The 14,484-nt window shown below is 34.4% G+C and overlaps 2 protein-coding genes and 1 long non-coding RNA gene across 5 annotated transcripts in view; 2 read left to right on the forward strand and 1 right to left on the reverse strand.

The window, feature by feature from the left end:
• Window positions 1-951: 951 nt before the first annotated feature.
• Window positions 952-2,849, forward strand: LOC128231539 (uncharacterized). Its single transcript, XR_008260380.1, has 3 exons — window positions 952-1,232; window positions 1,575-2,008; window positions 2,252-2,849. It is a non-coding gene; the product is annotated as an uncharacterized LOC128231539 (long non-coding RNA).
• Window positions 2,102-3,864, reverse strand: LOC128231538 (uncharacterized). 3 transcript variants are annotated; one of them, XR_008260378.1, is made up of 3 exons: window positions 3,534-3,864; window positions 2,979-3,131; window positions 2,102-2,348 (listed from the first exon to the last, which is right to left on the reverse strand). XR_008260378.1 is itself a non-coding variant. In XM_052944528.1 (3 exons), the coding sequence occupies exons 1-3, from the start codon at window positions 3,634-3,636 to the stop codon at window positions 2,243-2,245; spliced, it is 354 nt and encodes a 117-aa protein (XP_052800488.1). In that variant the 5' UTR covers window positions 3,637-3,864; the 3' UTR covers window positions 2,102-2,242. The 3 variants fall into 3 exon arrangements, 1 of the variants encoding a protein (XP_052800488.1); XR_008260379.1 differs by lacking the exon at window positions 3,534-3,864 and adding an exon at window positions 3,328-3,416; XM_052944528.1 differs by having other exon boundaries at window positions 3,542-3,864.
• A 5,096-nt stretch (window positions 3,865-8,960) lies between these two features.
• LOC128231536 (uncharacterized) overlaps window positions 8,961-14,484 on the forward strand; it is a 40,143-nt gene continuing 34,619 nt past the window's right edge. The window contains exon 1 of the mRNA XM_052944525.1: window positions 8,961-9,207. The gene's annotated coding sequence lies outside the window, so the exon portion shown is untranslated. The remainder of the gene's footprint in view (window positions 9,208-14,484) is intronic.

Consider the following 14,484-nt stretch of genomic DNA (forward strand, 5'->3'; position numbering starts at 1 on the left):
GTGATTTCAAATGTCTGCTCGTCATGAACATGCGCGTGTTTTTGTTAGGTGTAAAAATAGTGTGATAAACATCAATTTAATAAAAATATAAGAGGTATGCAAAAAAAGTACTATTAACTTGTTTCCGGAGCGGATGTAGAGTATCTTCCACGGCTGCTCGTGTAAGATAGGTTCATCATAACCCAAGCGTAGAGTGTTTTGCGGAAACGAGGTTTACCGAGTTTCATCAAAACACCCTGCTCGAGGGTCGGGGTGAACCTATATTACACGAGCGGGTATGGTAGATGCTTATTCTCCCACCTCACTTAAACAAAACAAAGTTAAAATGTAGTTTTTCGCTGGAACTCTTTTATATGCGTAGTGAAAATAATTTGCGTATGTATATGACTGTGATAATTCGCAAAACACTCTACGCTCGGGTTGGGATGAACCTATCTTACACTCTCGGCCATGGAAGATACTTAAAAGCTGAGGTGGGAGAAATAATATTCCAGAAAATTTAGTCTTAACGAAAACATGATGCACTGACAAGGTTAGTAATAATCGTGCTAATTCTAAATCAATACAGACAAGATATCAACACTAAACTCCTTCATGTAAATTTAAATAATCAGTATTCGTAAATGACTTTTATTTACTATAATATAAGTGTGTTTATAAATATTATTGTTATACATTCAGACCATTAAAGTACATACCAGTTATCAAATCATATTGTGTAATGAAAAAAACGAAAAATCAAGAACGCCAAGAGAAACAACTGGCATACATCATAGTTTATCTGAAAATATGTCTACTAAATGCTCTTGAATATGATAATCTATGTAAGGGTATAATATAGTGGCATATGACTGCCGTAAGATAACCTGATAGCGTTCGCGAATTGACCTTACGACAGCGGCACGCCCCCTGATATCAAGGGAGCGAACTCTGTCTATGTCCGTCAAACAAACGAGGAAGTAATGGCGTATCGCGTCGTTTCGCTTTCCGATATTCCTGACAAATTATCATAAATGTGACATTACAATGCGAAAAAAAATAGAAGTCAAAGAATTTGTAACTGGCTGCTACATCGGAAGGCTCGATATATCTTTAGAAAATGACGATATCTAACATTTACGGGGTGAAATCTATCCAAGTCAGAGAAAATCGGATAGCCGCCATGTTGTCAACATTGACATCGATACAAAGGATAAGCGTGTGTGTGACGCATACTGTAAATGCAAACAAGGGTAAGTTTAACTTTTAATAACACCGGTCCTTCTTACAGTATTGTTGAAAAAAAGATTAAATCATCGCACAATATGAGTAAATCATAAATGGCCCGAATGGGGAACCCGGAAGTGACATTAAATAACAGTTACATGCCAGCTATACAGTATAACCTTGTATTCTATAGTATGAGCAGAAATGGTTTATTGGGGTTATGCATAAAAAGTTTCAGTTCTAATCGATTGAACACTCTCCCTTATGAATAATAATGTAATAGTTGACAAGTGACAATCGTGGGTGATACCAATCTGTAACTTTTGCATTGCTCAAACATTCACATGCTTTGATTTTTGTTCTTACAGAAATTGTGGAACATGTTCACACACTCTGGCTGTAAAAGTAGACCTGGGAGGAAAAGTGCCCCCGGTGTGGGGCTCGAACTCACAACCACCAGAACACTAGCCCTGCACTCTAACCAACTAAGCTGACCGGGCAGTTGGTTCTAACCCACACACACTACCCTCCCCCATTTACCGGTTAAGGCTGGTGGAGGGTCTCCTGCTATTTACCGTTGACACCATTAAAGTATTCTGATTGATGGAAATAAGGAAGTCCCCTTATTATTGTCTTCAACAAGCCTACCGCCACAGGGGACCTAGCATAAGACCGGAACCCCCCCCCCCCCCCCCCCCCCCCCCCCCCCCCCCCCCCCCCCACACACACACACGATATTTGCCAGTCCAGGCAATGTCAACCGCAAGAGAAAAGCAGTGATGACAAGTTTTACAAATAATCGGTACGACCTATTTTAAAGCTTTTTATAACATTTAGTTTTACTTTGCTGTACAAAAGTAATGGACTATTTGTCCAGAGAAAAACAACAACCACAAAACATTAGCTATTATCTTGTCAATATTTCATTATGATATACATGTAGAAAGCAAACATCAAAGGCAGTAGCATTTACAGCTAGTATTAAAATATTTAACAATACATGTAACTGATTTATTTTAATATTGGCATCTTTTATTTATTTCAGGAAAGTGTGGTCTTTTGAAGAGAGTTCTTGAAGTTGTTCAGCATGTTGTTTTGATGGATTCTTGGAAGGATGTACCTCTATGATGTTTGCTTCAGTTCTGAAGAATAACACCAGTTGTTGCATATTTAATATCAGATTTATTAAATACATTGTTGTTTTGCAAACATTACTTAAACTTTGATATTTCTTTGGTGTTTATGTATGATATTGTAGGTGAATACCTCTTTATTGCAATGGCAAATATATTTTAAAATATATAGCATTAGCAGAAGTTATTTTTCACTGTTAAAGCTGCACTTTCACAGATTGATCACTTTGACAACTTACACAGGATTCGATTGCATTTATCATATTTTTTGCTCGGAGAAGTTTGCTTTGTGATTTATATATTAGGTCTTAATTTAAAGATTGCCAAGATAAGCCGATTCTGAGACAAAAAGTGTCAAACTAGAATTCTGTGAGAGTGCAACATTAAGAATACTGTTAATCGAGTGTGCATGTGATCCGCACTCTGAACATTGGATGAACTATCATTAAATATTGTAGATTTACGTAAATGGCCCAAAATATAAGAATAACAATGAAAATATGTACATGTTTGACTTGTTCTTTATTCATAATAAGTCTAAGTCTTTACAGCACATGTTTGGCAGAATCATGTTCTAATGAACCTAGTAATTGATTTAAATGTACAGTGAAATAAATTGTTTTATACAGAAAATAATACCTTAACGATTCAGACCGATCTGTTCTCGTTTTGTTTTGGTGGCTCAAATATTTATCTGAGTTTTGGAGGAGGCCTAGCTGGTGTGAGCTGGTCAAATACAGTAGCTGCTTGAGGGTCAGGGTTTTCTTGATTGGATTTCCCGTCGACAAAGTGCTGATATGAAAATAAATCTATGAAATGTGTCGGAATGACAGCTACAAAAGCCATTGTTTACATAGGAACCATACGAGTAGATGAGATTCGGAAGCATGCGATGGTTCGGACAAAAATTTAGTTGTACGATATTTCCTGATTTACTTTGAAAGCAAAGCAGTTTATAAAAACTACATAACGGTATCAACAAAAATACCTCTATCTTGAATGAAATCAATCGTGTCCATGTTGAACCTGATATTAAATGGCCATTAATGCCGATTTGACAACACAAGCCAAAGCATAAATGTACGATGTTTATAGTTTAAAAATAGTAACACTTATTTAGGTCATGCACGGACAATTTCAGTATTAAATAAATTTTGAGTGGATTGAAATAAGTAGTTTTGTTCAAAAAAATACTTTTGTACAGACGTATAGATGTTTCGCCTTTGAACGATCTTTCAAAATTTCCAAGTTCAGCTGTTGATGAGGTCTTCCACAGAGTCTGATACAGCACTTGCATTTTTCTAAATAACTCGCTGGTTTCGAATACGGAACGAATTGGAAGCCATCTTTAGTCGGCCTGGCTACCTTGTATCCGAATTACAAGTGCCATGACAACACCTTTTTACCATAATACTTAAAAAGGCGAGGAATTGCCAGCGCATGTATATGACGGACTCTGGTCAGTTTGACGGACAAAATGGCGGATAGCAACACGGCTTATCAGCCCTACATTCTGATTGGCTGATAGGACCTGTCAATCAAATCCTGTCGTAAGGTCAATTGTTTCGTGTTAACCAATTTATTTTTGCGGTAATTATCTAGCTATCTTGTTAATATTCGTGATGCTTTTTCGGTAAGATACATATCACAAGACTAAAAACAGACTCGAAAGTGCCCAGAACAGCCACCTATTACCCTTTTTTAGCTATACAACACTAACAGGTTAACTAGTTATAGTTTGCGAATTCCACTTAATAAGTAACATAATAACTGGTTAACTAGATAAGATTCATGTTACCACTTACCTTTAATTGCACTTTTGGCTTCTAGCAGTTTTAAACTGGTTATCTAGTTATTGTTGGCAGATTCAGACAAGGTATTCTTTTATGCAGTCTATACCAAATGATATGCAAAATGATACTTAAAGGAAAGGCAATTTGAGCCTGTGTAAAATTAAATGTTAATCTGAAGACGTATGCAGTTTTGTGTTGTATATTGTAGATAGGAAGTACGAGCCATCAGTACTACAGATCTGTACAATGTGAATAATGAGCCTTTAATTCTACAGTAGTGTAAAATGTTACAAGAAAGTAAGAGGCCTCAGTACTTCATTAGTGTATTATATAGAAATAAAAAGTACGAGCCATTAGAACTACAATATTGTCCAATTTAAAAAGGAAGTGTGAGCCCTAAGAACTACCGTTGCTTTCCAATGAAAAAAGGAAGTGTGAGCCCTAAGAACTACAGTGCTGTGTAATGTAAAAAGGAAGTTTGATCCCTAAGAACTGCAGTGCTGTCCAACGTAAAAAGGAAGTACGAGCCCTAAGAACTACAATGCTGTCCAACGTAAAAGGAAATATGAGCTCTAAGAACTTCGGTGTCGTCCAAAGTAAATATGAAATGTGAGCCCTCAGAACTACAGTGCTGTCCAATGTAAAAGGGAAGTATAAGCCCTTAGAACTACAGTGCTGTCCAATTGTAAAAGAAAGAATGAACCGAAAAACAACTACAGTGCTGTCCAACGTAAATGGGAAATATGAGCCCTCAAAAGTACAGTGTTGTCCAATGTAATTATGAAATATGAGCCCTTAGAACTACAGTACTGTGCAATGTAATTATGATATATGAGCCCTAAGAGCAACAGTGCTGTCCAACGTAAAAGGGAAATAAGATACCTTAAAATTACAGTACTGTCCAATGTAGTTATGAAATATGAGCCCTAAGAGCAACAGTGCAGTCCAACGTAAAAGGGAAATATGAGCCCTTAAAACTACAGTGCTGTCCAATGTAATTTTGAATTATGAGCTCTAAGAACTACATTGCTGTCCAACGTAACTATGAAATATGAGCCCTATGAACTAAAGCGCTGTCCAACGTAAAAAAGGAAGTATAAGCCCTTACAGCTACAGTGCTGTCCAATGTAAATATGAAATATGAGCCCTTACAGCTACAGTGCTGTCCAACGTTAAAGGGAGGTATGAGCCCTTAGAACTACAGTGCTCTCCAATTAAAATAAAGTATAAGCCCCAAGAACTACAGTGCTGTAAAACGTGAAAAAAGTAAGTATGAGCCGTCAATACTACGGCAGTGTACAATGTAAAATAAATTATGGGCACCAGCACCTCAAGAATGTACACTGTAAAATGAAGAACGAGTCATCAGGACTAGAAAAGTGCACAATGTAAATGGAAATACGAGGCATCCGGGCTACAATAGTGTACAATGTAAGAGGAAGTACGTGCCATCAGGACTACAATAGTATACAATGGAAAAAGAAGTACGAGCCATCGGGACTAACATAGTGTACAATGTAAAAGGAAGTACGAGCCATCGGGACTACAATAGTGTACAATGTAAATGGAAGTACGAGCCATCGGGACTACAATAGTGTACAATGTAAACGGAAGTACGAGCCATCGGGACTACAATAGTGTATAATGTAAACGGAAGTATGAGCCATAAGGACAACAATTATGTAAAATGTAAAAGGAAGTACGAGCCATCGGGACTACAATAGAGTACAATGTAAACGGAAGTACGAGCCATAAGGACAACAATTATGTAAAATGTAAAAGGAAGTACGAGCCATCAGGACTACATCAGTGTACAATGTAAAAGGAAGTGCGAGCCATCAGGACTACATCAGTGTACAATGTAAAAGGAAGTACGAGCCATCGGCACTACAATAGTGTACAATGTAAACGGAAGTACGAGCCATCAGGACTACAGAGTTGTACAGTTTAAAAAATAGTTTACATTTTTTTTAATGTATAACAATTGTGAGTTAAATATATTTGTTTTGAAATATCAATATCTAAACACATTACTTCTTACCGTTTCATTTCTTATGGTGGCATATTACTGCCGTAAGATAACCTGATAGGGTTTGCGAATTGTTTCGTGTTAACTAGTCAATATTCGCGTTACCTTTTTGGTAAGATAAATATCACAAGACTAAACAGGCTTGAAAGTGCCTAGAACTGCCACCAATTACATTTTTAGCTGTACAACACTTACAGATTAACTAGTTATGGTTTGCGAAATCCACTTAATAAGTAACATAATAATTGGTTAACGTATAAAGATTCGGTAACTAGTAAGATACTAACTGGTTAACGTAATAAGATTCGTGTTACCACTTAGCTATAAATGCATTCAAGATTCAGGCGCTAACAGGTTAACTAGTTATGGTTTGCGAATTCCACTTAATAAGTAACATACTAACTGGTTAACGTAATAAGATATTATCTATAAATAAATTGATACAACCTGTTAATGTAGTACAGCTAAAAAAGGTAATAGGTGGAAGTTCTGGGCATTCGAAGTCTGCTTTTAGTCTTATGACGCGAACGTTAACAGGTTATCTTACGGCAATTATATGGCACCATAATTTATTCTTATCTCAGCAAAAAACTTATGATGATCTAATCATCTTACTGAACTACTCGGCAAAAAGCTTATGATGATCTAATCATCTTACTGAACTACCCGAGATATCACCATATCAAGAGGATCTGGAGAGTTTTCACAAGGGCCATTTGCGATTAGTTAGGCCACTCCTTTTTTATTTTTTGGTTTACAAGAATTTTTGGAAAAAACCACTGGGTGGTCGAAAAAAAAAAAAAAGGAAAAAAGTCACAAAACATACTCTTAAAGGGTGAAAATCAGAAAACAACATAAACACAGTGAAAATTTATATCATTTACTTGTCAATTTAAATTCTTAAACTGCTATTAATGCATGTTTTAATACACTCAAAGTTTCAAAGTTCTTATTAAACACACAGGTTAAATCTTACATACTGTGCATATAAAACATCAATGATATTGACTATAAAACATGTTTACATGTATAAACTACACTTTTAATCAAAGATACATTGAATATCACTCAGCAAGACATGTGTTTAGCTTTAAGGATATGCTAAAGCAAAAGTGAATGCAGAACACTTAAAAACTTACCAATATTAAATTGAAAAAAGAGGAGGCGAATTTTACGCATTAAAATACACAAAAATTGCACTGTATTAAAACAATACATAACATTTTCTAAACATTGTTAAAGTTATTTTAATATTGGAAAATGTCAATAAAGTGAAATAATTACCAATTTTGTAAATAAGGCGGTAGCATTTTATAAAGACATTTGAGCTTTAATATTGCGAAAACAATTCCTGAAAAACTAAAAACCAAACTAGACCTAGATTTGAGTATGTATAACCTATGCCATGAGGGGTCCTAGTTGTGTGTAACCCGATCCATGCTAAGTCCGGATATTTTTGGACCGGGATATTTACCATGGGATGTTCACGAAATCCATTTCAAATTCAAATCTTGCAGCAAATTACCACATCAGTACATAAAAATCACATAGCAAAATAATAAATCTTGCATGTGACTTAACTTTATGTACCAATGATAGTAACAGAGAAATCCATAATTATGTATAGGACATTTTCATCTTCTCCCAACTCCGCCATTTTGTGTATACATGGTTCACAGGGCATCTATACTTCATGCTTGTTTATTTTTCATTTTAAAGAGTATTCCTTGGTTACAACAACAAATCTCATTTATAGTGAAATATCAAGTTCATTACAAATTGAAATGGACTTATTCAAAATAGTTTTCCGTGTTGTTTTATCTAAATGTTTTGCACACAACTCCTGGCATTGACACATGTGTTCAACTCTTTCATTGTTTTTACTCTACTATTAACCCAAACAAACATGTAATCTAAAATAAACACAAGCTTTACATTGACTCAATGACAAGTATTTCCAAACCATTTTGTGATTGAAAAATCCATAAACACCACCGACCGAACTTGTGAAACTAGGTCACCGGTGTCAACTTAGAAATTTTACTTTCGATTTCACCATTCCCACTTAGTGCACTGTTATTTGATATTTAACCATAAAATGTTATAAAATGTTTTTCTCACACATAATTTACAGATATTTGTGTCTACTAATTCGATGGCAACCGCTGACACTTATTTTTTATCTATAAACAACAATATTTTCATGACCTAAATTTGCGGGGAAAAAACAATCACGTGACAGTTATTGTTTGTGTCGGCTGTTAAATTTGCCAATGTTTATTGCTATTGTTATTTTAACAGCTCCTGCATAATCAAAATCAATACGGTCGGGAAAATAATTCGGAAAAAAAAGTGAAATTCATTTTTTATTTTTTTTTGTACTTTCCGGATAATTAGACCCGCCGGTTTTGTAAACCAATTTATCCTGTCACCTGCATACAAATCGGTCCAATAACAAGGTGCCGTGTAAATTTTAGTTTATTGGGATAGTAGACCACGTGATGTTTATCTACAGTCAGGTGGTCACGTGACCGCGAAATACGGACTACTTTTTTCATGTACATGAACTAAATTAAATAATAAACATGACCTACTTTATATAATGATTCATGAGTTTGTTATAATTTTGTTTCTCTAACTCAATACATCCTTCAGTATTAAACCCGTTTTAAGAAAGGGCCGTTTTGCTTCAATATTTGTCACTGAATACATGAATGTTTGTAAACAAGCTGTTGCCTTCGGCTCACCCGATAAATTCCTCCGCCTTGCCAGATAAACTTCCTCCATCCACGGCACTAACCTAGTATTCTCTATTTATATAAAAGTAGTGGCCTTATTTCTGATTTCAAACCAACCAATTATGTGGTCCGCGTGTGAAGTAACTAAACCGAAGACTTTATAGGAGACTTTATAGGAGACATTCTTTGAACAATAGAAGGATTGGAGGAGAAAAGTGAAAATATATGATTCATCCTGGTGGTGAAAGATAACTATTTTGGAAATACTACGGGCAATGTTCTAACAGATGTCAGAAAGAGCTACACAGGTAGGACAATATATTCGACAGCTTTATTTTATTTTGAATTATTATATCATATCCTACTGCAAATAAACTTACAAAAGGACCGAGTTATTGGCTCCACCTTAACAGCAGCTTCGAACAGCCGATTTCAAATCTTCAAAGAGTTTCCTTTGCCATTTCGCCGTTTTTGCGAACATAATTTAAAGCTTTAAATGATTGGTCGAATAAAGTGAACCCAATGCAAACTCTGCATGTATGGATGCTGGCGAGGAATGCGCCAAGTAGTATGTAATGTGTTTGTCGTGGCCGTCTTTTGACCAAATTGGACCGTACTAGAATTGAGCTTTGCGAGAAAGTAGATTTTAAATGATTTTACTATATGCATTGACTAGTTCAATAATTTTTGGTACTTAGCCATGTAATCCTTTGTAAATCTCGCAATACTCAACACAAGTGAACTCCAAATAAGTCCCCAACGACGAACACATTCCGTACTACTACAGTTTATTTACCGTGCCAACCCTTTTACAGTTACCCATTTACGGTGCTAACCCTTTTACAGTTACCTATTTATTACGTACTACTACAGTTTATTTACCGTGCCAACCCTTTTACAGTTACCCATTTATGGTGCTAACCCTTTTACAGTTATCTATTTGGGACACACTTTTGTCGGTCCCAAATACATATTACCTTTTAAAATATAAATTATAAAACAATATATGACAGATTTAAAAATAGAAAATATATGACAGCTTTTAACTTGTGAGAAAAGGTGCCATCGATGTCATCCATGTATGCATTTTAAAACTTTCACTGAAAAATATTCTGCCGAATTATGGAATCAAACCCGAAGTGGAAGATTACCTGAGCGATCTTAAACCAGCGCGTAAAACCCTCGACTATTGCGTCAACTTATCATGTCAGAATATTGGAGTATATTTAAATTAGGGATGGCAACGAGTAGTAAAATTAATACTCGAGTACTCGGACGATCGTTCGATCGAGTACTCGGGTACTCGATTACTCGGAAAAATTGAATATGTGTTCGCGAAGACATTATTGTGTATATACATGTATCGTTAATGACGTATATTGTGCGTTGGTCGTATTTTTGTTCATTTTCACCTTTTAAGTAAACTTTCATTACGTATTTTAACAATAAATGATATAAAAAGAAAACAAATGTTGTTTTAGGCTTTTCATTTGTCTTATTCGTTTCATTTCAAGTATGCACTGCAGAAATACTTAAACTTTAAAGCAACATGTGTAAAGGTAAATTAAGATGCATGTTTCCCTAATTGAATGCAGACTGGTACGGACTTTTCTTTAGAAATTACCTAAACTTGTTATAGGTTATTTGTTATGAAAATATTGCTCGGTCGTTGTTGCTCTAACGCATGTATACGTTTTAGTGTGCAACTCATATTGTACGTATTATCAAGTGTATTTGCAAAATAAAAAATGTAAATAAATTTTATCAGATTGCTGTATGCATCGAAAGACGGTGTTTACATAATTGTTTTTTTTATCAAATTAGCTGAATGCTGCGTTATAAATAGCACTACGATATCTATAAATGCGTTAATATTGGAAAAACTTTCCGTTACGTGTCCTCTATTCGTGTTAGATAGAGGGAACCCATTAAATAATATCATTAAGTTATTTTTAGTTTAGAGGTCAAATAAACGAGCGTTTATCACGTAATCTTCACATGTTAATGAAATTCGGTTAATGCAGACTTGGCAATATCAAAATCGAACTTTTTGTATAACTAGAAATTGAAAGATAGTCAATGTTTTGTTATGCAGGTTTGGTTTTTGCACGTTGTCATGTCTCACTTGGCTCTTGTGTTGCCGATATTGCCAATACAACTTGAAACTTATCGTGTACTCGCTCTAAATAAAATACATTTATTGTAAATTGATTCTGAACAAATGGCTCAAACAAAATATCACTATCAAGTAAAACATGAATCAACAGATTAATCAGACAATCAATCAATAAATCAATAAATGAAAATGTAAAATATTAATCTATTAAAGAAAACATAAATAAATATAAATAAATGACTAAAATACACAGCGGGGATTAGAGGGACCGTAAATTGTCCTCTTGGCAACTAACCAGATCTGATATTTTATCTGTAAATCGATTATTTGGTGATTTTAATAGATTTTTTTTCCGAGTACTCGAGTAGTGATTTGGTACTCGAGTACTCGGACGTTCGGTCGAGTACTTGAGTACTCGGGTACTCGTTGCCATCCCTAATTTAAATGTAAAACAATACTAGGATAAATATCGTGAGACATGCCACTTAACAATATCGCTTTTTAAAAACATGTTTTGATTTTTATGAACTAGTTTTTCACCGTTTCAGGTTTATAAGTAAACAGTTTTCATACGATTTTGCAACAGTGGATTTATAACGTTGGAAGGACATCCTTGATACACAATGATAAAGATTGTATGAAATTTTAAAATATTTAATATGTAAAAATATACGACTTAAAGTGGATCATTTGTTTATTATTTGTATCATAGAGTACTAGAACACATTTTTTGTGATTCTCAGTCCAAGAGATCACACTAGGTACCAAATCGCTCGAATCACAGGTAGCTCGACTGGCCAAAAATGCTGTCCAAATACCAAGTATCTCTGTTGATATCTGGAATTAGTGGTTCTGTGAAGACGAATACGCTTTCTATATGCTATTAAAACCATTGATTTATTATGATAAGATTCATATTATGCAAAGAATTTGGAGCAGTCAAAATATTAACACTTAATTAATATATGGACAAGATTGCAAGAAAAAAATATTGCTAGAAGACATATTACATACATGAAGCGATGAAATATTACCTGTTACAGAAATGAATTCTGATCAGCAGAATGTAATGTTATTTGATGACTATGTGAGCGAGAAAAATCAAAACGACATATTTGATTACTTATATCAGGGCAGGCATACAATTGTTGCGTTTCTTACCTTTCTCAATCATACTACAAGACACCAAAAGACATAGGATTAAATTGTTCCCATTACATTTTATTTTGAATCTCCATCGCAACGAGAAGTCTGCAACATCTGTTTTGAGCAAAATATTAATTAATCTCTTTACAATTCTGCATATAAGGTACCTTTCGATTTTATTTATTTAAACAAACCAAGGAAGTTGGTTAAATGAAAAAAAATATGGAACAATATAATATTATAATGGGGTTATTTAATAGCATTTCTGGAGAATCACAAAGCAACCAGACAACTACAAGCACTCTAAATAGTTTAGACACGACATTGTGCCATCAGACCATGTTACAAAGAAGCATTTAGTTAACTACCTTCACAAGGGAACAGACCCGGTAAATATTTTACATAGTGATACCAAATAATAAAATAGATAATCTTGGGGATCCTGAGGAACCATATGATTGTGTAAACAAACGTTATGTGTTTATGCAAATTTTCAAATCCTTAAACGATTATAATATTAAGAATTTACCAGGTATGATTGCGACTTTAACACAACAGACAAATGATGATATTGCACAACTTGAAACAAACATACAGTCAAACAGATTGGTTATTCAGAAAACAAACGATAATGTAAACAAACATATAGATGGGCTAATTAAAGCACACACGAATGTTGAAAAATCTGACAAAGCTTCTGAAAAGGAGTTACTTAAAGAATTAAAAAAACAAATAACCAGCGGGATGGAAAACTTAAAAGAACATTTTCAACAAATGACGGACGAACTAATTGACATAGATCGACTACAAAACCGAATTAAACAGAATTTCAAACCAACATCGTACCCATGCTTATAATTCTAAAATACAGGATGTGTGAAAATTTATTAGTACTGAGTACGAACAATTAATTAAGCCTCGTAAAATGGTTAGGAAAGAAAAGAACGCTATACATGAATTGACATTACTTAAAGGCAAGATATTATCATCAGCAAATACTGCCGATTTTTTAAATTTAAAAAAAATAATGAAATCATAAAAAATAACGAAAATATAAATTTAAATGTTGATGAAGGATTACGCTTATCAGATAATGTGAACAATTTAGAAACTAATTTACAGTCACCTCAAACAGGAAAATATTTTACTAAAACAGCAACTATATGGGTTAACTTCCCTAATTGGAAGTCCCGCATTACTTTCAATGTAGGAAATAGATTCATAGTCAGCTGGAAAACCTCAACGTAAATTTTATCATGAGTTATTGGATATATTTACACGCACAATTTACATAAATTCCCTTGTTTCATTAGTAGAGCCAACAACCCTAACGTTAAAGCTTTAGCTTTGGACCACCTCTGACACACTTATGGAGCTGTATTTTGGTACACTGGAATATGATTTTGGTCGAATAATTCATATATCTGCCTTTTCCGACACAAACAAACAAGACAAAATACTCTTGAAGATCCTTTGAACCTGAAATATATTTTCTTAACCTCAAACGTCCCAGCGATAAGGCTGTTAACAAATACGGCACAATAGAAGTATATTATCATTATTGGTAGATATATGTATACAATGGAACACAATATTACACGTTCATCCGAAAAGGCTAGACAAATTGATTCTTACTAATGAAGACTTAGAACCAGTTGAAGCAAACCCAATAACCATTGAGTTTGACCTATCGAGTTTAAAGTGTCTTGTTTCCATTTGCAGCAATTTCACTCTTGATTAAGAATCTCCTAATTTGAATCATTGATTGGTTTTGAAGACAAACTTATTAAACAAACAGAGTATGGATCTTTATTGCCATACATAACTTATTATATCGATACGATGTACATTCACTATGATTTAGTTAGCGATAACATCGTTGACGGGTCCTACGGCGACGTGATTTATGACTTAATGTACGGCGAATTTAACATGAAGGTACCCTTTTGAAAAAGAACCACAGAGAATTAAATTTTGTGAAGTGAATGAAACAATTATTAATTCTAATAAAATTTACATTACAGACCCCTTTGGTAGAATAGATAACTTAAATACAGTAGATACAAGTGTTGCCTTGAATGATTGGTCGAATAAAGTGAACCCAATGCAAACTCTGCATGTATGGATGCTGTGCGAGGAATGCGCCAAGTAGTATGTAATGTGTTTGTCATGGCCGACTTTTGACCAAATTGGACAATACTAGAATTGAGCTTTGCGAGAAAGTAGATTTTAAATGAATTTACTATGCATTGACTTGTTCAATAATATTTGGTACTTAGCCAAGCAATCCTTTGTAAATCTCGCAATACTCAACACATGTGAA

Source organism: Mya arenaria, chromosome 4 (genome assembly GCF_026914265.1).
Source record: "Mya arenaria isolate MELC-2E11 chromosome 4, ASM2691426v1".
NCBI classification, from domain to species: Eukaryota; Metazoa; Mollusca; class Bivalvia; order Myida; family Myidae; genus Mya; species Mya arenaria.